The 26,019-nt window shown below is 35.6% G+C and overlaps 1 protein-coding gene across 7 annotated transcripts in view; it reads left to right on the top strand.

Moving 5' to 3' along the window:
- Window positions 1–506: 506 nt before the first annotated feature.
- Window positions 507–26,019, top strand: part of LOC145684051 (uncharacterized) — a 70,534-nt gene continuing 45,021 nt past the window's right edge. For 6 of the 7 annotated variants that reach the window (XR_014131237.1, XR_014131236.1, XR_014131238.1 and 3 more), the window contains exons 1-4: window positions 507–703; window positions 4,360–4,546; window positions 15,545–16,662; window positions 19,364–19,456. Coding sequence is in view for 3 of the 7 variants with exons in the window: in XM_081755884.1 (XP_081612010.1) it covers window positions 4,402–4,546; window positions 15,545–16,662; window positions 19,364–19,456 (1,356 nt within the window). In the remaining 4 variants the exon portion in view is untranslated. The remainder of the gene's footprint in view (window positions 704–4,359; window positions 4,547–15,544; window positions 16,663–19,363; window positions 19,457–26,019) is intronic. The other variant, XM_081755887.1, reaches the window with a different exon arrangement.

Genomic DNA, 26,019 nt, shown 5'->3' with positions numbered 1-26,019 from the left:
TCTATAACTCATTTAGTAACATGAGGATCATAGTTTGTTCCACTTTTTCGCTTATAGGCATACCCACCATAGTAACATGCCTGCCGCTATAGACGCACCTGCGAGTGGCTACGCCTTATTCTTACGCGGAACAGCATTCGTGCTTTCTAATGACCAACTAGGCTAGGACGGGTTGGTTGGTGCCTTTTTGCACTTACGTTTTATGGTATATGTTCGCACTCTGTATTTAGTCCCATAACTATTAGGTCTTCCTAAAGTGAATGTGCGCCCAGAAATGCAACTCCTGTCATAAGAAATAATAATAAGGTATTAGGAATGGATTTCCCAATGAAAGAACTACATAATTCATGAATTACTGTATGGTATCCTAACGAGGACTGTACCATACCTTCATAATCTAAAACAGAGGATGAAAATTATGTATCTGCAGGCACAGTCACCATGAATTTGGGGAATAAGCGCTTTGTAGTTTTCCACTATCCCACTTGAAAGAAAAATATTATTACTTAAATATATATGCATTATGGTTTTGGTTGTTGTTGTTATCGATGATAGTATAATGTCTACTTACAGCTTAATAAGGAAAAGAACACTGTTCTTGTTTCTATTAATTGAAAGATACAAAAGGATGCAGTGCACTTAAATAATATTCTTGTGACCATTATTTATCAGAACTTTCGCTCGCGAAAGGATCTACGTTCAGGTAGTAGTGTATATACGAACCTTGGTATTACCTACTTTTGCATTCTAAATTCTACTAGTAGGCATACAGCGGCAACACCGCAATTAAAGTCTTAAGAAAGAAAGGAAGATACGTTTAAAAGAACATTTTCAGTAATAATAAAATTTCTCCTAGGCATGTTTAGCAGAAGGGATCCAGAAGCACGTAAAAAAATACAAAATTTAGTAGAAATGGGTGATGCAAGTACTTAGACCTAACACAACGTAACAAAATCTAAACTAACCTAAGCTAACCTTAACTAATCTAATACCTTATTAATAGAAATAAGTGAAATTATATATATATATATTTGAAAATGATGCTGGATCCCTACACTAACACCATCTAACATGAACTAACCTAATCTAACTTAAACTAACCTAATGTAAACAGAAATTACCTAAATTGTTGGACTCCTGCTAAACGCATGCCTCTTCCCTTTCAAATGTATTTTATTGATTAGTGCTATTTCGAAAAGGAAAGAGAGGTTAACTTTACAAAACCCGCTCCAGTGAGTATCCTTACGCAGTACGAGCAATGGCACTACTTCAAACCAGGAGAGAAGGCAGTCATATTAGCAAATGTTGAGACAAGGAAATCCTTTTTTGAGCATAATCACCTCTGTTAACAGGCTTCATCCACCCCTCCTGCTTTAATCTGCCCCGACCTTAACTGCCTACTGAATCTCAAAATAGCATTCATCGCTGGTATATTGGCTGGCACGTGTGTCTTCGGTGCCCATGGTTCCGGGTTCGATTCTCAGTCTAAAAGCACAAAAATTTAGTTTCATAATCATTTGCTTCAAAATCATTCATCCCTTTCAATCCAAACTACATAACCTGGCACGTCTTGATTATCCTCGGTAATTGGAACCGAGTCTATCTTGGTATCAAGATAGTACCGGGATTAGCTGTTATTAGATACAAAGTACATACTGTAAACATTTTTTAATTCGGGAATTGTTTATTATAGTATAACAGTAACATATAAGACTTGTTGAAACAGTCAGTGATTCTTTTCTGGGATATCCTTTGGCCTTTCTTTGATGCTGAGATGTTGCGCCAATGCACTAGGTTGAGAAGGTCAATTGGCGTGACCTCTTCTTTCTGCTCAACATAGAGAGCGGCTACTGTCACCTCTAAACTACCAGATTGCGATATGTTCTCGGTGATCTCATCAGTGTCATCATATTCAATATTTTGAGGGTTGATAACCAGTTGTCAGTCGACAGTCAGTTCCATCTGTTGATCTTGATTACACCAGTAGTTTAGTAGCTGATAACTAAGTTCAATTAGTTTAGCAACGTAACTTTCACTGTCGTTTTTTGGTTGATTTTTTTAAAGATCTGCAAAGCGAAACAGTTTTCTGAACGATCTTTGAAAAAAATCTTAGCTTTTACTGTAATCCGTGCTGCAGCAATCCAGTAAACAGCTTTTTTGATTGTGATTTACTTCATAGTCTCAATCATTGTCATCTCCTCGTCCAATCTTGCAATCAAAAGCAGGAGAAGCTTCCGCCGATAGTTTCTCTTCATGGCCTCAACAACACTTTGATCTAGGATCTGTATAAGCGATGTAACATCAGGGTGGTGTAAAAAAGGTTACTACACTTCACTGTTATGTTTAATAATAATAGTGCAATTTAAATCTGGGCACACTTATATATGGCGCTATTTCAATCAAAAAATTTTATGCTGAGTTAGAAACACTGCTTCACCTATGGCAACAATGTTTATGGTTTTCGATAGGGCATTTTATTCTCATTATATTGTGCAACTTTTGTTTTGATTGCTTTAACGGTTTTCAAGATATTTAATTTGAACGTACATAATTCCATGATATAATTTTTTTGGATATTCAAATTTTGAAGCCCCCTAGCTCCTATCCTTCTGGTGATTTGTGGTTTGAAGCCCCCTAGCCACCTTCTGGTGGATCAAGTAGTGGTTTGAAAATCATCTCTACTCCAACTTAAATTTCATCCCTCTCACACTGCCAGTGAATGCTTCACTGGGCTTTTAGTGAACTCTATCTCTTGCGTCATTGGAATACAGACAAAACATGACTAGATATTTCCAGTGTCAATTCCAGTGCACCTGCCGCACCAGTGTGCAGTATAGCTGGCGCACCGCAGAAGGATTGCCTCTCTGTATTATGGGAAACTGGTTGGAATGGATCTGCTTTCAAAGAACTGCAGCAAATCCTTGAGAACACGTGAAACTCGACGACGGTTTCTGTGGATTATGGTCTGTTTGCAACCATCGTTCTGATTGTTTTTGTATGTATATACATGGATGTCAGACCATTCTTTGCAGATATGTTAGTCATCTTTCCCAAATCAACAAATCAGAGAACTTCATTTAATGTATAACAACGGGAATACTAAAACACAATGGCCCCATTACACCATCTAGTCACACCTTGGCTTCAACCTATCTTAAAGAGGAGCTTATTTAAACTAATAGGCATACTTTCTCCAGTTAACTGCAATAATCATGGCCCATTTAGTCGCACGTAAGCAGTGAAATGTTATCTGTAATGATGAAGTGGATCAGTGTTAGTTCTAGAGGAATGACTAATCCTCATGCCGTAGGCGTCGGAGGACCAGGATGGGCAACTAGAGATATCTCGCCAAAAATTGACGGCCCCGCAGCGACAATTCACGGTGGCCCCACTTCCGTTTTGAAAATTATACCACTAGCGGCTCACCAACGGTAGAGACGCGACGAAACGCCAATGAATAACAAAATTACTCCCCCAAAATATGTTAAATCGCCTATATACGTAATTTGTTATGATGCAGTTAATGCCGGCCATGATTATTGCAGTTAATTTGTTACATTAAGAAGAGTCTAAATAGTACTTTAAAAAATTGAAAAATACGTGTCCCAGGGTAGGCACATGCTTTCCCGACTTGGCCACGGAGGAGATAGAGAAAACATCGCTTGTACAGGCATAAATCGTTGAGATATTTCTAATTTAGCTAATCAGAGTGCTACTGTAACCGTGTATATTCGACAATAACCGTTTGAGATTAGATACAATCCGTTCGCCATGTAATTTCATAACAAAATGACGCGCGTCTATTTACTTTATTTCATGGTTCTTCCATATTCACTTTCAAATGATCGGCTACAGTTGTCATATAAGTTCATACAATTATACGCACTCATCTCAAGATTTTTCACTTCATGATATAGAGGCAGGGGTTATTCTTGACCACCGTAGCTCACTTTACGAACATTTCGTCAGGAAAAATAATTTATAACAATAACCGCATGCACATGACTGGCGATGGTTCGTGTTGGTCCCTTCGCGATTCTCCGCGACGAATCGAAGAAGCGCGGACCAAAATGAAGTCCTCGCTGCTACGCGATGGTTACTTCAATACTCCGACTCTAGATGTCTCTTTCGAATCGACGAAACCCTGCCGCCAGTGACACACTAGCGGCAGCCCTTCGACGCGTCGCAGGTGTTGGCGACGTTTACGGCATGGGGATGTTTCGTCCGATGTGTTTAATTCCTGTCTAGAATTCAATTGACGTTTTACACATCTGATCTTGTATCATCACAGGAATAAAGGTCAAAAGAAAAGTATGGCTTTATTATACATTAATGTACTAACATGAATAATTATTTCAGCAACGTAAGATGAGTGAGTGCTGAAATCCTCTGCGTTCAGCAATGAAGAACGACTTGAAATCACAGTCACCTAGCCCCAAGGGTTCTAGCGTTGGAAGTGGATCACAGTCACCTAGTCCCAAGAGTTCTAGGATTGCCAGTGGCTCTTCAATATCCATTAATTCTCCAAAAGGAGAAATTAGTTATGGTAAGTGAATAACTGAACGTATATAAAAATTTCAGAGCCAACATTAAACATTGATCAAAACAGCTTAAAAACTATTGGTACATTATAGGCAACGTTTTAAAACTACCTCAGTTAACATCAATTTGATAACATGTTTATCTATAATTCTTCTTTATTTTTTCTTATCACTTTACTATTAGTGAGTATTTACTTTTTTACTAATATTAATTTCCTTAAATAATACAAACCAGTAGAGAACCGTGGCCTATAAAAGCAGTGATTGCAATATCAAAGGCATATGCGTATATGAGGGCGAGCTCTCTGCTTCCGAGTGTTAACTTCGATATTCAGAAAATACGGAGACGAAAATATGTTCTCTATTTTTCATTGAATTAAGTTTAAATTTGTTGTTATTACTTTAATACGATGCAGTGTCGTAGAAACTCAGCGCCCGGAGCGAGAGCAAACAACGGCACCCCCCCGTACATATGAGTGAGGTCGACAGACCAGGCGCGAAGTACCCCCATGGTTGGTACGAAGCATAAGAAAATTTTCAAAAAAAAAACTTGCTTTTTGAGCACTTTTTATTACTTTTTCCTTCCATTTTATATATGTGCACATTAAATATATGACTCTTTTCAAATTTAAAAGCCTGGGGTGGCAAACAATGAACATTTGGCTCCAAACCTCAAAAATGTCTTTGATTTTGTTTAATTGTTAAAAAAAAAGCTCCCGCACCTACATTGATGTTTTAGCGTTAAAAGAAAATTCGTCTACTTACACAGTCTGCATTTGGTACTGAATATTGTATACAGTACGTTAGCAAAAAGGTTTTAAATTTGTGAATTATTGTTAATAAACTTGCTGTTGAGATATTTGTCACTTTTGCTCGTGTTGTGAAGCTCTTTCATCATTTTCACAGCTCGTTCGGCCACCATATTTGAGCGAGGCACATCTAGCAAAACTTTATTTTACCTAGTGAGCGGAAAAACACTTTAAAGCTTTAGGTCACTTTAGGTTGGAGATAGCAGCATGCAGTTCATGCCCTCTGTACAGTGCTGATTTAAAAACCATACCTTTGCCCATGTAGTTGTGATGAAGTCGAAAATACGTTGTAGCTGATCTCTCCATTTTGGAAGGAGAAAAAAGGCAACCAGTTCCTAAATTGAACGTGAATTCCACTTAGCATTGTTGAGTGAAAGTAGCTTCTGCCAGTTCAACCGAGGCCACTTGTTCTCCTTCCTGTAGAAATTATATCCTTCACAAAGTCCAAATAAAAACCGGAAATCGTTTCTCCATTCTGGATTTTCACGTGACGGTACTTTTTCTGTGCCAGAATAGTTTTCCCAGTCATAACATCTTCAATGAATTGATAGTTGAAGCTGGGTGACCATGCTTTTATTGGGAACACTGAATTCATCCAGTGTCGCAAAACCAGGTCAAGAGTATGGTGCTGACATCCTATAAACTGTGGCTCATCGAGACCAAATGTCTTTGGAGTCTTAACAACACCACTTTTGTGCCCTATATTACTGCTGCGGTGCCGGAAATGATCATTTTAATACTCATCCATGTATTATACTCATCCAACAAGGCTTGCAGTAAAATATAGGTCCTCGGCAAATCCGCTTTCACAAACCAAAACTCCAAGGCTAAAACTTCTTGTACAATTCTGCAGACAGACTACTTGATAATCTTTACTTACTATTCTCTTCCCATCAAAATGTAAGCAGAATTCCTCTTCACCGAAAATTTCTTTCAGCCGGTTCTTAATTTTTTTCAGCTTCCTTGGTTACTCGACGCCAAATCCCCGATTGTGAATGTATGGGTAAATTTATCTCTTCCTCAGCCAAGTTCTAAAGAACTTTCGCTGCTTTTCTTGTTGACAGAGACAGTTTTGACACGAGCTTGGCTGCAGTTTTGGTTCCTTGATACTTGCGTTTCAGAGGGGAAGCGCTTCTGAAAATTCAGAGTCACTGCTGATCTTAACTTCTTCAGTATCACTGATACTCATATGTTGCACTTGGCTTGTACAAGGACCAATTAGCTACTTCGCCCTTTTGAAAGATGGATCGATGATATAGAGGTAACTTTCTCTGTAGTGTATCCGACTTGACCTCAAGATTCAAGTGGTTTTCTATATAATTCTTTGTTTTCACTGCAATATCAATTTCCTTTTATTTTTGTAATATCAAAGATACTAATGAGAAATTTTTCAAATATCTCATTCCCCCTTTTTTTATATTTTACAAACAACTGTATCAGCTCGTCGGCTTGTGCTAAAATTTGCTGCTTAGAAAGCAAAGGAAAGTTCAGCTTCTTCCAAAGTCTACACAGTTCTTAAGAGATCTTCTTTACTCTGTCCGACTGCCCTTTCAGTTCATCATACAACCCCAAATATCTACCAACTCTGTTTCTATTTGTAGGCATTTTACACATTTCATTCATGTCTGTTTTTATTTCTGGTATGCTGGGACGGCATTTTCTACATGTCATTAAATTATGTGTCCATGTTCTTTCTGCTGATTCAACTGATGATTTTGATCTTTTGGTTTTGAATGACATTTTTCAATTTGAAAATAGAAGAGATCACAATTAGAAAGACAATTGAGGGAAGCTCTGTTGCAAATACATATGAAAGCAAAGAATACTAAAGTTGTATCACCGGCAAATCAACCTACTAGGCTCGCAATACAATAAAAGTGATTTGCAGAAATGTTTAATGTGCATAGTATAAATTAAAATTTGGAAAATAACTTGTATCTATATTGCTTACTTATAACTTACAACAAAACATAGTGTGCTATTTGCATAGGAATCTGCGTTTCTGCGTGCCTGATAGGTTGATGTGCAGACAAAGTTCTGCACATTTTGATTGTAAATATACTATAAATAGATTACATTACAATTTATATTATACAAATGTCCATTAAACCATTCTTAGATGCCATACTTCTTTTCATTACCATGTTTTGCGAATTCTTATCGTATATTATTTTTCATTTACCTCGCATATGATAATAGATTAAGTGCCGGACGTTTTTCCAACCCCGAACGAAAATAACACCAGAGAACTAAAGTATAGGCAAAAGTTCATTAAATACAACATCAGGAAAATTAAAATCTTGTAAAAAGTTAAAAAGTCATATCCCTAGTGCACATGCATTTTCCTAACATTTTCCCTTACTTTTTTCTTTCCTTCTTTTCTTTTCTCTTTTCTCTCCCGAATTTTGCACCCCCTTACTTTTTTTATACAAGAACATCGGCGCCCGGGGCCGTCACTCCGTTCCCCCCACAGCACGGCACTACTTTAATATTCAATTTCAAACAATGAAAATTTATTGCTCAACGTAAGTAGTTCCCATACAAAAATTCTACTTCCATTCTATTTATAACACTGGTTAAGCGAAATGTCGTTGTGAGCTTTCGTGTTATCTAAAAGTGGTGGAACCGTACACAGTGTAATCGGCATATCTATCCTTTCAGAAGGGAACATTACTTAAAATAAAGACAGAATTACCTCTGTTGGCTCAGTATGGGAGCGATAAACAAGAAATAAAGGCTGAACTTTTGTAGACAGCAGAACTAGAAATAGTCTATAGATAATCTAGATCACATGTGTGACGATGGATAATCTAAATGTTCGGTTTTAATTTAATATTAATACATTAAACAATATAAAATAAAAATGCAATGAACTGGTTACTTGTAAAAATCAGGATTTTAGTTTATCCGACTCACTAGAGTGAGAATCAGTGAGTGGATTTTGATAATTCATTGCATGAAATCTCAATAGCTCAAGTATTTTTCTACTAAAAGTGTCTATAAGCCATTGGAATCACTTTGCTAGAGAGTTGTACTTGCCAAAGTTCAAACTATATTTTACTTGACGAATACGGCCGAATACTTCTTTATTCCTATCTTTAGTTTGGTACTATTTCACCTCGTCCATGCATCCTACGTACGAAAACACTCCTCAAAAAGGTAAAAAAAAAAAAAAAAAAAAATACGTACACTTTCTGTTCGTTTTAGAAGCTTCATGGATATTCCTACAAATAATTGTCAAATAGTTCGAGATTTAGCTTCAAAGCGCTTAACACAGATTGCTACGATTTTTGTCTATTTGGGTGAAAATCCTTAAGGAATATCGAATCAAAGAACCCTGAGCATTGGAAAAGGTTGTATTTATTTCTATGAATGCTTTGGATATAGTGTCAGTTCACATCGTCGGAGTGACCTTGGTATTGCATATTGAGGATTGAAACCTTTTTTTAAGTAAAATTTCATATTGATTTTTGCAAGTAAGCACAAATTATATATTACCTTTGCAATGAGCAAACTTACTTTGTTCATAACACGAAAATACACTTCCATAGGTGATCGCTTGTGTGTAATCCTGGCTTGTGTGTAACTTTTTAATCTTAAATGCAGCGCCGTAACTTAGATTTTTTTCTGGGGGGGCAAGCATTAATGCGTGTATTTGGACCCCCCTAGAAAAGTTGTTTCTCTACTTCTTGTGCCACCTCTTTCCATCTTTTCTTACTCTTTATGGACCCCCGGAGCTTGTGGACCCTCCCAACGACAGTTAGTTACGCCCCTGGGCCCGTTCCATATATGACAAACTAGCAGCGTTCACCCCGCTTCGCTGGGGTCACCCCGGAACGCAATAAACTTTGTTACTTAGATAATTTTTACTTTTTCGCTTTCAAGTGATATGATAAAAACCATAGAAGATTGCAGTAAATGTTAACATTATATCGCCTGTCATTTATGTTAACCCGCCGAGTGACACGGTCATGTGGGTTGCATATAAATACGGTTAGATTTAGCTATGATGAGCTAACAAAGGATTTCTACGTTATGGACACTTGAATGGTCAATTATCTCAAGACACTGGTAATTGAAAATTAAAGTGATATGATAAAAACCATCTAGGGTCCAAATCTTAATAACCCCCCAAAAATGAAAGAAATTGGTTCAGCCGTATTAGCGTGATGAGCTAACAAAGGATTTGTACGTTCTCTTTTATATATATAGATTAATTAAGCAGACAATATTGATAAATCTCAAAGCCATACGAATAAATATTATTTCTAGGGCCCCTAATAGTAGACTTTTTTTTTATTGAAATGGGCCCACGACTCATTTTTGTTTTATTGATCTTTTTGTGCTGTTTTGTTTATGTAATGTAGTGAACCTGTTTGATGCTTCATTTATAATTTCATGTTCGTAGCGTATACGGAGTAAGAAAATTTGACTTAAAATGCCCCCCTCAAACGGCTGGGAGTTTCCCTGGGGGCATTTGCCCCTGCCCCTCATCCACAAATTGCGGCCCTGCTTAAATGAAGCAAGACTAAGCGTACAGGCAAGTTTCCGATTGAATAAAATTATTTTCTTTCATACCGGTTTTTGGCTAATAGTTTTAGCAAGTAATGTTAGTTAAGACTATTTTAACAATATAGCAAATATCATATGGATTAAAGTATACTTTAAATATTATGTATGTTCTACTTCATTCACTAAATTAAAAACAGAAATAGTATCACGTTTACAAGGTGTATTCACAATAAGATAAGACATCAACGGATGCCATTTTTATTGAAGGATTACTAGCACTCTTGGAACATTTAAGAGTCCCTATCACTGCGAAATTAAAATACCGCTAATTTTACAGTAATTATGTGATATATTCAAATAGGTAAAAAGATAATCGAAAAGTGAAACAAGATCTCCCTAGACAATATTATTTTGCGTGAGATACCGTTATTACGACTCAATTATCTGCTTTTGATTTCCAGCCATTTAGAAAATCGGCATTTATTTTCGCGTTTCTAAATAACTACAAACGAAAAGCTACTAGGTGACTCGTGATAACGGTACCTCATGCAAAATAACATCGTCTAAGGAGGTTTTGATCCACTTTTCGATTATCTTTTATCTATTTGAAGATATCACATAATTACTGTAAAATTAGCGGTATTTTAATTTCGCAGTGATGAGGCCTCTTAAAGCAGGGATGCAAATAACCACTCGCCCATTCGCCCAGGGCGAGTGGTTCATTGGTGCAGGCGACTTTTTAATATCACTGTTATTTATTTCAAAGGTAAGTAAATGATTTCTGTTGTGGAATGTGAGCTAGTAGCTTTTTTCTTGGATTAGTAAAATTTCCGTGCTTATTTGCAGCCGTGATTTAAAGTCACGTGACTTGGCCCAACCACCTTCCTACTTATTTCAACGCATGCAACCACTAAATGCTCACCATGATCACAATACAAGATCAGGTGTAAATAAACTCCTTTCTCTTTCCCTACATTCGTCAAAATTCTACTCGAATGCGTTCTCTGCATCCACGATCCGTGCATGAAATAACTTCCCATCCAACACAAGGCAATCTCAGACAATCAATCTATTTAAGAAGTCGGTTCAGCAGATCCTCCAAAAGTCTATCAAGGCTTACTAACATCTGGAAAAAATTCTGATTTTTATTGTTCCTAAATTTTATTTGTTCTTTTTGTTCACTAAATGAATGTGACTATATTATGTGGTTATTTGTTATAATCCATGTGTGCAGGTGATGTGATGCATGTGTGTGTATGTGTGTGATTGGAAGTGTTTTATATATTTTATACATATTTTATTATTATTATTGTATTACAAATCATGATCATTGCATGGCCAAGTGGGAGACAAGGCATGATTAACTTTAACTTGGCCATGTAAAATAAGACAATAAATAAATAAATACAAAACTTTTTATGTCAAGATTTAGTGCTTATTAATGATCAAGTCCATAGAATTAGTGCTCGAATTATTCTAGAGACACATTGATTAATAATATTGTTGGGCCAACTTCACACCTTCTGTAAGTGATCTCAAAATCACAAGTGAACTAACAGCGATTTCGTGTTTAATCAGTGCTCCTCATCCCATATGGTCATAGAATTAATGCTCAACAAATAAGGGCATAGGAGCAACTTCATGTTTGGGGTATATGTGAAGTTGGCCCAGGAATAAATAATGAAGGGCAACGCCTTAGGTGTTCATTCCGATCCAACTGTCATGCGTATCGCCTTTGGTGTAGCATCTGTCAATTCTCGGGCCAGCTGACGTGCACTTTTTTGACTAAATTTTGGATTAAATACCATTGGGATTGTCATCAATCAGCTTAGTGACCCCGGAAACTATGTATATTAGACACTAATCTTGGTCATTTTGTACATTTTGCTTTCCCTTGCTTCTCACGCCACGTCAATAGGCCTAAACTTGGGCTTAAATGGCATCTAAAGTGTCACTATTCATCTTAGCGACCCCCCCCCCCAAAAAAAAGGCTATAGATTTGACACTAATATTTGTCATTTTCGATTATTTTTACATGTCACCCCTTCTCACCCACACCCTATGGGTATCTTACCCCATATAGATATGTCAACTTGTTTTTAGAAATAAGATTACATACCGAGTTTCACCTCTCTAAGATAAGTAATTCGTGAGATATTAATTTTATTTTTTAAAATACGTTTTAAGACACCTCTTTTCCCCTTTGAAGTCCCTTTTCCGCTCTTACAAGTAAAGGGTCTAAATGGGTGAATCGAGTTGCGGGATGAGACATAGTGCACCTGATAGAGGATGTGAAAGAGCGCCGTAAGAAACGGAGGAGAAGGAAGTCAAAGTTGGTGGGAGCTGGGAGAAAGGCTATGCTATGTTATAGAAATACATCAAATAAACTGTTGAGTCGTAAAAATAGTGAAAGATAGGCAATACAAACGGTAGTAGTTTCACATATCGGCAAAAGAAGAATGGGCAGAGTTGATCACGGACCTCTGCCGCCATCTTGAAATCCGCCATTTTGAAATCTGATATTTTTTGAAGTGGAAAGGTAGTCATGTGATATATCAATTAGGGTCAGCATGTTCTCAAAAAAAAGTCAATTATGAACTTTACTGATCGTTATGTGTACTCATTTGGAAGATTTAGGATCATCTTAATAGTTATTTACAAAAATCTATTAGACTGATACTCGTATGTTGAAAGTAGATTATCACGAAAACACATTCGACTTCAGGAGTCCAGTTTTCATCCAGATGTCACATTCTACGCTTGTCCCAAGTTGCTATTGCTTACCGGTCTACGTAAGTAGGTAATAAATGCATTCCAATTTATCAGATTTTATTGTATTATGGTCTATAATAGTAAGTATGTCATTTCATAAAAGGTAGCTATATACACTCCACATTCTACCAAAAGCGAGAAAAATACAAGCGGAAGCGGTTCTTCCAGATCCGAACAGTTCTCTTCGGCGCTATATGAAGCAAATTTGAAATAATATCATTAATAATAATGTACTAATATACAACTTGGATATCAAATTTAGTTTTCTTGGCTTCTAGATATGTTTAACTTACATTTGTTTTCGTGATAATCCAAACTTTCAATATACGAGTATCAGTCTCCTAGATTTTTGTAAATAACTATAAACATGATCCTAAATCTTCCAAATGAGTACACGTAATGATCAGTAAAGTTCATAATTGAATTTTTTTAGAACATGCTGACCCTAATTGATATATCACATGACTACCTTTCCATTTCAAAAAATATCACAGATTTCAAAATGGCGAATTTAAAGATGGCGGAGAAGGTTCGTGATCTCCTTTGTCCATTCTTCTTTTGCCGATATGTGAAACTGTCACCGTTTTCATTGTCTAGCTTTCACTATTTTTACGACTTAACAGTTTATTTGATGTATTTCTATAACATAAGCATAGCCCTTCTCCCACCAACTTTTACTCTTTCTCTCTCCGTTTCTTATGGCGCTCAGCCGCTATAAATTTGCACATACACATATTTTCACATCCTCTATCAAGTGCACCATTCCGCAACTCGATTCATCCATTTGGACCCTTTACTTGTTAGGATACGAACCAAAAAGTTCTACATACCCTACAGTCTCTTCGATAAAATTACTTTAAAGTATTGCAAGTCAATAATCTGTGTGAACTGTGAATTTGTATACCGAACTAACAAACACACAAAGAAACATTCAATTTTTATATAAAAGATACTTAAAGTTTGTTTCTCTGACACCAATTTTCCATTATTTTATTTGATTTTAGTTCCAAATGTTCTCTACTATTTACTACGATTGTCACTGCAACATTGAGAACCACATTTACAGTTTTTTTTATATTATTTATTAGTTTAAGACATGGATCAATAGTAGTTCCAGAATATAAGGATGCATATGAATCCCTGTTGATATCCTTTGGTTATCTCTTTAACTAAACTTCCATGTGGAGATTTTATTATTGCAGTCCTATCACTGCAGTAGTTCCTTAAATTTTCAATATAGATCTTGAGAAATTTAATTTTATCGTATTGTCAATTACCGCTGGTCATCACTTATTGTCAAAAGCTCTTGGTATGTCAAAGAATATTGTACAATGGTTGTCGCAGAGGTGAGACTAATTCCTGTATAGGAAAACAGCTACCTTCATTGGCTAGCAAATGTACTAGGGCGGAAATTTGGTTCATTAGCTTCTGATTGAAACCAAAATGGGTCAAACAGTCGTGACTGCGTATCAGTTAAAAGACAAGCATATACATGGCTCCCTCCAAGAATCATTGAAATGAAACAAAACAACTTAAAAACCAAATCATTTTTATTCAGAGTCAGCCATATCGAGTAGACGTACATTTTTTTTCAAAGTAGACACCATTGATGCATGCCTAACGTCACGAATAATTGCTGCAACAGTATTCACTAGCGTCACGCTAATCACGAAAGGTCTTTGTCCAGGATGAGGAAGCAAAGCGCCTGGTCCGCAACCATTTTCGAACAACTTGTGCCGTTAGTACACTGTGGCTCTACTCAGTCTGTCTTGATCGACATATGCCTTTTGATACATTGCATACTTTTTACGCACTTTCCCTAAACTCAGACAAAATTTTATGGCATGTACCCCGCTATTCATCTCGAATACTCATCGCGAAAAACAATCTTATACACAAAAACCTGGATAAGGAAACGAAACACGTTCCATGTAAATCAACACAGCTTCACTGATGTGGTTTAGAAACATGTGACAACTTGCTACGAGTACAAAATTATTCATCCCACACGATGAGATTAGTGCTGAGACCATAGGCAGTGTTGCCAAGCCAGGAAAAACTGTCTCACCTTCTTTGCGACAGCCTTTGTATATTTAAGTTGTTCTTTAGCATTATCGATTAAGTTGAGAATTTTTTCTACATCTTCTATTAGTTTCATTTTTAAAAATTGAAAACTTGTGTTCTATTCTATCTTTGAGAAAATTTATCAAAATTATTCACTATCATCTTTCGTAAATCTTTCCTATTATGTTTAATGGCAAATTAGTCTGCAATTGAGTTTTATTTTTATCCTCCCCTTTGATAATAGGATTATGTTTGATTTTTGCACCTTATTGAGAAAATTGGTTTTGTAATACATAAAGTTAAGTCTTGTAATGTAGCCAATCCAAAATTATCTTATTTAATTATACATTTCATTTCTAATTTGATCTAGACGGGATCTAGACATCTTGTCATCTGTTGTAAAAACAAACATCTACATGCAGAATATAAACAAGTGAGGCGAAATAAGATATCATAGTGCAAACAATGGCAAATTTCAGAGTCGGGAGCATCGCAGCACAGGGCTAGACGAGGAAATTTATAAGATTGACTCACAGTCTTGTACGCAAAGAGTTGAAATCGAAGTGTCTCCACAGGTAGGCAGGTCATAATATTGGAAACAGACCGGTAAATAGAGGATGCTGATTCTGAATCTTAGGTCCTTTTTCTTCTCGAGGTACAAGGCATTACAAACACCATTAATAGAAAAAAGTGAATGTGAGAGTGCTTTTTCCTTACAGAGATGTTAAAAATACTAATCTTACATTAGCAACACTAAGCAAGTTAATAATTATATAGCTTAATTTGGAAAAAATTAAGGATTTCTCACGTTATTAATTCTCAATTTCATTATTTTTTATTTCTCAGAAGCATCTGAACGCACTAGTCCATGTACTTCATCTCCCAAGTCTCATGCGTCATCAAGAAGAAGCAAACTGTCTGTTACATCTACAAGAACATCAACAGCTGGTAGATCAAGGGTCAGTGATGTTGAGACGCAACCAGCAGAGAAGGGTGTATCCACTGAAGAAGTGTCAAAAATGGATGTGAATTTTAATATTAAACCGAAAAAGCATCCAAGCATTATTGATAGAACTCTGAGATTAGCCCCTGATGACCATGTATCGCATCGAGATCTTCCAGGGATAAAACCACGACTTAAAAGCAAGGAAATGTTGTATATTTTACCACCAGAACAGCTTAGAAGATTGATGAGATTCACTCCTAGTTGTAGGCAAGCACTGGATATGATACAGGAATTATTATTAAATAATAGAAAGAGAAAATCAATTTTTAAAGATGGGGTTGAACCGGAACAAGGAACCAGTCGGGAGGTAGAGTTTAGAAGCAATGTATATGAAATTGGTCCAGATTTCTTTGATCAATTGCAAAATATACTAATACAGTTTCTTTCTCGAGAATCAAAGAGTCCTGAGGAAGCTGATAATTTGGAAGGAGAAGTTAAACTAGAGTTCCAATTTCTAAGAGAAGATCCTAATGAGTTAACCATAAAAGTAATGGCTGTCGTTGATCTAGATAAGACTGGATATTCGGAGGAACCTCAAGGTAGACTAAGAGCAACAAAACCTGTAATTCACGCGGAAACAGACGTGAAATTTCCAATGTCGCGTACAGGATCCTCAGCCTCTGCGGAAGCTATACATCGCATTAAAATGATTATGAAAAAGGGTTTTATTAGTGCTAGTGATGTTCTTCCTTATGAAGATTTCATAGCAGGTTGTAATCTGCCAATGATAAGAGTAACCAAGGAAGATGACAACTATAAGAAACAAATGAAAGAGGACGAAGAGTTAAAGATCTTGAGGAAAGTCTTCAGTATTGTAACGAGAGTTTCTGCACAGGAACCCTACATACGAAATGTAATTGCTGAAACAATTACACAGTTTGGTTTAACGAAGACAGGAACAGCGGAAACCAAGAACTTGACATGTAAATTTTGTAATTTGGAACGTCTTAAGAGAAAGGTAAGAGAATTGTTTACTTTCCCTAGCAACACAGGTAGTAGGTCGAACAGTAGGAAACAGTAGGCTAGCCAACTGCCAACATTAAGCCCTATGTTATTATTGGCGCATTTGCCAACGTTAAGTCTTACTAAAGAAGTAACACTGTGATTGGGAGATCAGACTAAGAACATATACAGATTTCATCTTCTTTTATTCACTGTGAAAATCTGTTTTGATCGTCTGCACGGTGAAAAAATCAATCAACGTTCGATTTCGACTAAGAAGTTAGCGCTGCCATCGGCTTTTCTGACGTGATGTCATAGGTCATCATAGTAATCAGTATGCTTTCTTCTGCTTCGATTATCTTTGAGCACTAGATTCAGTGAGGAAAGATCAGTTAAAAAATTCACCATGCAGCACATTTTCTGCTACTCATTTGCTTCTGCTAAAGTAACCATTAGTAACTTAAATTAAAAAATACTATTTATTTCATTTCAGTTTCTTGGATCTAGATTTGGACATTCGTTTTCCTTTCTTCTTTCTTGTCTGTACACATCATGACTTTAAGTTTTAAATATCCACACAGCTGACATTATTTCAGAAAGTAGTTCCTAAGTTGTGAAGGATATGGCGCTACTGTACCCGTCATGTGACTGTTCAAGGAAATATCAAGTGTTCGCTGAATGTCTATGTATTTCTCGTCTGTGATTGGAAGTCCGAGGCTAAACTGTTCGATAAATGGCGACAAAAAAGGGGTTTTATTTGAGTAGAGGATAGGAAGTAAATAGAATATCATTTCATAAGAATATTGTAACAACTACAATGGGCCTTTGAAGCAATGTCAGATAACAATGAAATGTTGTCTGAATAATTGCTGCACTTTGATAACTGATTTTGTTTCGTAATAAGTAAGAACACAAAATATACGTTGTTCAACATTCCAATGATGTCCATATGGTAGCTGTTAAGGCCATACTCCACCAGAGCTGCCGTGCTACTGCCCTGCCGTTCAAGTCAATTATCCCTATCTAGATAATAAAAAATTAATTGGTTATAAGTAAAAAGGTAATAACGATAGAATTATGACATTTGGTCTATTATTTCTTCAAAATATTTTTAACATGACACAAAAATAGCTTACTTACTTACTTACTCTCTGACTTCAGGAACCCGGAGGTTCTCCACTGACTTCTATCCTTAACCAACTGGATCCAGTTTCTATTTTGTATTTCTATTTCTGCGAGATCCATCTTAATATTGTCCTCCCATCTGCGCCTAGGTCTTCCTAATGGTCATTTTCTGATTGGTCTTCCAGTCAAGACTTTGAAAGCGATTCTACTTTCTCCCACCCTAGTTACATGACCTGCCCACCTAAGCCTCCTAGACTTGATGACCCTAACAATGTTTGGTAAACCGTATAAATTATGTAGTTCCTCGTTATGAAGTTTCCGCCATTCCCCATTCCTGTTCATCTTGGGTCCGAATATTCGTATCAGAATCTTGTTCTTAACTAAAAAATAACTGTTTCTCTAAATTAATAAATGTAAAAGTTCATTGGATATCAATCAGAATGCCGCATTATCAAGATATCAATCAGTATGTCGCAGAAGACGTATGCTATACTCCACCTGTAGGCAATGTGCCTTCCATCACCGGCTAGGGCCTATTGGGATTGCTCTGGAGACCATACCATGGGCCATGCCTTGAATCTGCCTCTCGGCAGGGGTCTGGTTTCTATTGAAAACTTGGGGAAAATGCCTCGCTTTCTCTGCTCAAACTGGTTGTTATCCAGATTTGTCTTCTTTGCATCTGTGTATGTATTTGTGTGTGCGAGAGAGATGTGTAGCAAACAAACCGATGACGGCTGTCTAGTACAGTATGATGAGGTCGACGGCACGACTGTAGCTCAGCACGGGCATGACTTCCATCACCGTTATATAGTTTAGTTCAGTCCTTATAGTATTCTTATGAAATGGCATTCTATCCTCTTCCAATCCCCCACAGTCAAGTACTCTAGGCTTTCTCGCCAGCGCAATATTCAATTTTCAAATGTATCAATCGACTCCACGTCAACTTGTTTAAAATTATCTCAGAATGCACAGAAATATTCTATCAAAGTGACTCATCTGCATTCAGTAATTTGTCGACTTTGGAAGGACGTAGCACTTTTGATTTCTTCGATATTAAGATTAGATGACACCATCTGACTAGGAAATTATAACTCGGCGACCCATAATTTTTTAAGAAGTATCATTATCATTCACCTCATCACCACCTTCTCCCTTAGCTTTGGTGCATAATCATGGGACATTAAACTAAAAAAAAAAATCTAAATATTTCCCCTGGATTTTTATACAATCCGTAACTCTTAAATGTTTTTAAGATTTGAGACTGAGATGTTATTATTATTATTATTATTATTATTATTATTATTATTATTAATAGTAGTAGTAGTAGTTTTGTGGCTTGTCTATGTTGAAACAATAGCTTTCCTATACAAAATTGTAACAAATCATAGTTAAATATACCTTAACGATAAAATTTTCCATTCTTTTGTCATGTAAGCATAGAAAGGAGGAAATATTTTCACATGCACGGTCTTTCAAGAGAAACAAATCTCTATATATGCAATACATAAAGAGACAATAAAATAATCCATTGTTATATTAACAGGTTCGTAGCTAACATTTTAATCTTAAGTTTTCCTAACATATTATTTCAGGAGAATATTTGTTGCAACAGTTCAGCCCATCTAGAAAGTTTAAGGCAAAAATGGCTGGTAGAAGCTGCTAACAATAATGGAACAGTTAAGTGGGTATGTGTTCATTTGCTATAAATTAACTTAAATTTTAATAATTTTCAGATAATATTATTTTTTAAAATTATGTAAGTGCAGAGATAAATAAGAGTATATACAGAAATTATCCAAATTTTAGAACAATATTGATGAGTAAATTCATTGTATTTCTAGTTTTTCAACGTGACTGTATACTATTTCCATGCCCTCCATTCTTTTCCAGCTTCCTTCTACTTCTCTCTGAACTATTTAACTATCAGGTTGATGTAAATCAAATGTCCACCCCAGCTGCATCATTTCCAAATTATTATTATTATTATTATTATTATTATTATTATTATTATTATTATTATTATTATTATTATTATTATATTGTTATTATTAAACATTCTTTCTGCTTTGTGGCAGATAATGGGACTAATAACGTTTTATTTTTTATTTATTTATTTTAATTTTAGGTTTGGACCTGGAAATGTTTCACGTTTTTCGATGTTCGGCTTCCTCTTTTAATTTCCAATATTTTCTTCTGTTTTCAAATAATCGATCAGTTATGTTCTTCTTCTTTCTATTCTTCGCTTTCCTTTTATCTTTCCTTCTATGGTGGTATGTAGAAGACTTTTTTTGTATAGCAAGATATGTCCAATCCAATTGGGCTTTCTACGAAGAATGGGTCATCTTCTCTCCTATCCGTTTTAAAACATCTTCCTATGTTACTCTCTTTGCCCGTTCTACCTTCTCTATATTACTCCAACACCATATTCCAAGCTCTAAATATTTCTTCTCTAACTTCCATAGTGTCTAAGTCTTTGAATCATACAGTACAATACTCCATATACAGCACTTAACAAACTTCTTCCTTTGTCCAATATTAAGCCTGTTAGTTAAGAGTGAACATTTCTTGTTGAATGCTTCTTTGGCTTTAGCAATTCTTGACCTGATCTCTTCGATGCAGTAAGCGTCTTTCGTCAAAATACTTCCCAGATACTTGAAATTATATACCTCTTCAAGTTTTCTTTGTTATACTCTGACCCATAAGGGCGCGTTCCCACGAGATGTTCTCATGGCTTTCGATTTTTCGATATTGATTTCCGTTCCATATAGTTTTCCAGTGTCAACTATTTTGTCAAACATCTCCTGTAGTCCTTCTTCCGTTCTACCTACGTATAAGAACCGTATCATCTGCGTACCTGGTCTTGTTATTGATCTGCTCTCCAATCTTGAAATATCCAACTTCCATTTCCAAGGCCAGACAAATAAAAACTATCTAGTTAATAAAAATAGTCTTCGTCTTAAATCACACACTTTTGCCAACGGTTGGATCCGTAACGAAATAAGTCTGGAATCTGAGATACGAAGAAGTTCTCAACCACACGTTGAACCGCCCAATCATCAGAGAAGAGATCGAGATGCCAGAAGAGGTAGTAATCAGTGGGAGAGGTATCGGGAAAATATGGCGGGTAAGGAAGGGTTTCATACTCTTAACTCATGGAGAGGGTGTACTGTCCTATGAGCGACATGTGGCCATGAATTATCGTGCAACATGGAATAATACCTTGACTGTTGACAACTGATGGACAACTTGCGGACAACTTTGGTCTGTATTCCATGGAGTTCAGTACTGTAAAGATCCGCAATCATAGCTTTGCCTCGATGGAGAAACACATAATGGATCCTACTCAGTATAACAGCAAAGATACCTTCGGGGCATTACTTTAGACGTTGATCGCTATCCAGCCACAGTCCTAATCATTTATGATTGTCTTAGGAGGTCTAAATTTAATCAGAAATGACAATTCGATGCAGCGAATCTTTCAAGTTACTACACACTTTCAGAGAACTGTGCACTTTTAGACAGCGATTCTTGTTGGTCGCTGTCAGCTCATGTAGCATCCATAAATCTAACTTTTTCACCTTATCGGTTGTACGTAGCCGCCTAATGACAGTAGTATGATGTATGCTTAACTCGTCTGCAGGAAATTGAAGGTGATAATATAGATAAGTTTCTTGGTGAAACTTAATACAAAGATTAAAATGCACGTTGAACGAATGCAAAGTAATAATACGGAACTGAAAGATTTAAAGTAAGAATAAAACACAATAAGACATGGTAAAATCGAAAGTAAAAGGTAGGTATATGTCGACAGTAATGTTAGGTTGGTGCACATGAAATATCCACCTTGATGTCTAGTGGGAAGATCACTTCAGCAAAGGCATGGAGCTACCGAACGACAGTGTTATGGTGCATGCCTAACTCGTCTTCAATAGCATGGGGCCACCAAACGACAGTGGTATGGTGTATGCCTAGCTCGTCTGAAATGGCACGAGCACTTCTTTTAGAGTCTGCTTCCACGGAATTCGTTAGGAGTTCATTAGATCATGATGTTGGTCTATGTCCAAGGAGCTCATTTTGTAATGTTGTGCCATCGGAACGAAATTTGACATATCAACAGCAAATGGTGCATTTATTCTCCACTTTCTAGTCCAAAAACACTATTAATATTTTCTTGTCTTGCTGTGGATAATGTCCTCAATTTTAGTTCGTAAAGTAAAATCGTTCATAACTGTGTGTCTGGATACCACAGCCTGTTTGCTGGACTGTACTGAGTTTGTAACATTTGATTCTTGCGTTCTTTGCTGAGGTGATCTTCCCACTAGACATCAAGGCGGATATTTCATTCGCACCGACCTAACATTACTGTCGACATATACCTACCTTTTACTTTCGATTTTACCATGACTTATTGTGTTTTATTCTTACTTTAAATCTTTCAATTCCGTGTTATTACTTTGTATTCGTTCAACGTGCATTTTAATCTTTGTATTAAGTTTCACCAAGAAGTTTATCAATAGTATCACCTTCAATTTCGTGCACAAACTATTTTAAATTTCGTAATATTTTTGTAGTGTCCTCTATACATTCATATAACACTAGAAAAAGTGCATTAATCCTTTAATTGGCAAGCATTGATAGCAGTACCATTAAAATATTTAGTTTGTTTTTATTGTTGAGTCATGTCTTCCTGATCATAATTTCGTAATTTTTAAAGTATTTTTGTACTTTGGGTACAAAATACAGGGTGTTTATTTCAAAGCAACATTGCAATAAAATAAGACTTGTGTGTAGCTACTGAGTAGCATTGCCCTATTATGATCAAATATCATCAAAAATACTCTCAGTAATTACCAACAGTTTCCTTGAAATATTTTCCTACAGAGCAGGAAATCACAAATTAAAAAATAAAAAAAAAGAACTTTTGCGAAACGTAGGAGATAAAGCTTCTACAATACTAAATTTGACTGTCCCCTGTTGACGAAGATTAGAAGTATCTAAAGAAGCGACCCGCAAATCATGTATATGAATACTACATAAAAGCAATAATGCCAATTAAACGATCACTGAAAGTATAATTCGTCGGATAACGCAATAGAATGCGATTTTGCTTGAGAGCAACAGTGCCAAATAAAGGGTTAATGATTCTTCTCTTTTTGTTGTCATTTGAAATTCAATAATTTTACTGTCTTTAGATTAATCTAAAAGTATATGTTATGAATCATTAAAAGAATGAAACGTATTATTCAGAAACAGTCTAATTGAAAAAGCGTACTTCATGCGTATTAATATATATTATTCAGATGTAGCACAAAAAAGTATATTTGATTTGTAGTAAAAACAAAAAAAAAGCACATTATTCAAAAGTAATGCAATAATGTAGAGGTAAAAATACAAGAAAATATAAAAAGATAATGTCAAGACTCTACGTTATGCTATGCTTTAAAATATTGCTATTAAAATACATAAGATATGTTTTATATATACATAGATAGATAGATGATATATTTAAATTCTTTCGGTTAGATATCTTAGATAAGATAAGTAAAGTAGGTATATTAAGTATTGGTTAGGTGTTCTAGAATACGCTATAAGGAAAATAAAAAAATAGCAACCAGGGCCTAGGGCTGCATGGCACTCATCAGTTCATGACTTATGCTGACGATGTAACCCTGATGGGAAATGATTTGAAAGAAATACAGATGTTTTATTGAACACCTGTAGGGACATGGATTTAGAAGTAAATGCAGAGAAAACTAAATAAATGGAAGTTCACTGTGATCGTAATAAAGCAAATTATAGATACGTTAAAATATCAAATAATATTTTCTACAAAGTGGATACTTTCAAATATCTAGGATCAACATTAACAAACCAAATCCATATCTACAAAAAAGTTGAATTTACCCTGAAAGCAGGGTATTTGTGTTATTATTCAGTACAAAATACTTTGGTTTTGTGAAGAATTTGAAGCTTAAAAATATGTATATAAAACTATAATTATGCCTATTGTATTGTACGGTTGCAAAACATGGTCGCTTGCGTTGACGGAAGAACACAGACTGAAACTATTTGACAATAAAATCCTAGGGCGAATATTTGGATCCAATAGGGACGGGAATGAGGAATGGTAGAAACTTCATAACAAGCAGTTCCATAATTTACACGGTTTGTCTAACGTTGTTTGGGTCATTAAGTCTAGGAGGCTCAGGTGGGTAGATCATATAGCCAGAATGGAAGAAAGTTAGGAATGCTTTCAAAATTTTAACTGTAAAGCCAATCGAAAAAAAATACTATTAGAAAGACCTAAGCACAGTTGAGAGTATATATTAAGATGGATCTGGCAGAAATAAGAATACAAAGTCGAAACTGGCTTCAGTAGCTCAGGACAGAAATCAATAGAGAGCTTTTGTGAATGCATGATTAAATCTTTGGGATCTATAAGCCATAGAATTGCTTAGTTAGGTACACGCGTGTAGATATTTTAAAGCTTTGTAGCAAGAAATTGAATTATATGAAGATCAATATCTTAGCAATAATGTTTATCTTCTTTAAACAAAAGCACTATTGTTTTAAAGAACTAATTTTCTACTCATATATTGAGTTGATCTTGGGTATCTTTTGTATTTTATGTAAAAATGTACGTAATACCTAGTTCTCGTGTGAATAATCACAATGACAATTTACATTTTAACATTAAATTATGATAAAAATTAAATTTCAAGAAGAACAAGAGAGAGAATTTCAATTTTACAATGAGATGTAAACATAACAGAAAGTTGACCGAACAAAGAAAAATGTTTTCAAATCCTACTGTAAGCTTCCAAACCAAAAGAACTACTAACCTTTTTTAAAAAAATCTCACATTGTTTATTGCCTATAAATTTACATTTACTAGTTAGCCAACCGGAGCGTTAACGCGATCTACCGAAGATGCCCCCACTACTAGTAGCTCGCGACCGACGGTTTGGCAATCACTGGTCTATGTAGTCATTAATGGTACTGATAATGCAACAATCTTATGACTTCTTTACTGTTAGCTAGATTTTTCACTTATTGGAAGTACTACAATAGAATGGCCTGAACTTCTTCCTCCATTCATCCCCATGCTGTTCTAAAGTCACCTGCCAAAAACGTAGACCACACATCAAAATGAGTCAGTTTGGTGCATGATCTATGTCTTTGAAGGTGTCCTCCAGCACTGCTCTGCTCTGGTAAGCCTGTTACTTTTGTTTTGCCTGGTGTTTTTATTTTTCTGTCTTCTGTTCTTTTATCCTTTGTTACCAGGACTCCAGGGGAGATTCAAAGCTCGGAAGTATAAGTTGAATTCAGAAATTGCATACCTATAAGTAAAATAATTATTAGAATTCCTGAGAGTGTCATTAGAATGTATGAATATTATTTATTTTCATTTTTTTTTTTTTTTTTTTTTTTTAATAATGCGCCATTCTTAACATTTGCATTGAACTGACAGAAACATTCTGATGATTTGTTACTAGATGGTAGTTGGAGATGGTAGTTTCATAATATAATATAGTATTGATCCTTTATTGTCATTGTATAATATACCTGGAATTGTAATAGTATATAGTAATACCTGGATTGTCTTCTGTAATTTGAGTATTATGCTTAACTTTTTTTGAACTATTTTAAATTTATTGAAGTATGATAAAACACGGGCCTCATTAAAAAATTGTTATACACTTATAAGTACTACTTCCATGATAGATATCTATGTGAGAATGCGATGAAATCTTCAAAGGGTAAGTCATGTGATTTGTTATATAGCAGTTCTACTTATCTTCTAAACCATTAACCAGGAAGATGACTTTAGAAAATTTTGGAAGTTAAAATTATCAGTGAAATAAAAAAATAAACTCACAAATAAGTATAGAGAAATAATTTTTTTCAAGATTTCATATAGCTACTACTTCATTTGACACAACTTGTCCCTTCTGACAGTTGCTTTCCTCTGTTTTTTCCTACTTGAGGTCATAACAATCCGATAAGAGGAACTATTTCCATGACAATAGCATATTCAGCCAATTATAGTGGCTCATTTCTTTCGCTCTGCAATGGTAAACATTCCGCCATTTCCGAATGTTGCCAATTTGAATATAAACAAATGCACATTGTTTTAGTTGAATGTCAACTTGAGTAGTAGACCTGCTGGTTATTGAGAGCATTCTTTTTAGTTCTCTTTTGTGTCATTTAAATTTTATAAAACTGTGATTATAAAACTTGCAGTGAA

Source organism: Thermobia domestica, chromosome 4, assembly GCF_964235325.1.
Source record: "Thermobia domestica chromosome 4, izTheDome1.hap1.1, whole genome shotgun sequence".
NCBI classification, from domain to species: domain Eukaryota; kingdom Metazoa; phylum Arthropoda; class Insecta; order Zygentoma; family Lepismatidae; genus Thermobia; species Thermobia domestica.
Note: the sequence above shows the minus strand (reverse complement) of the source record. Positions and strands in the feature narration are given on the sequence as shown.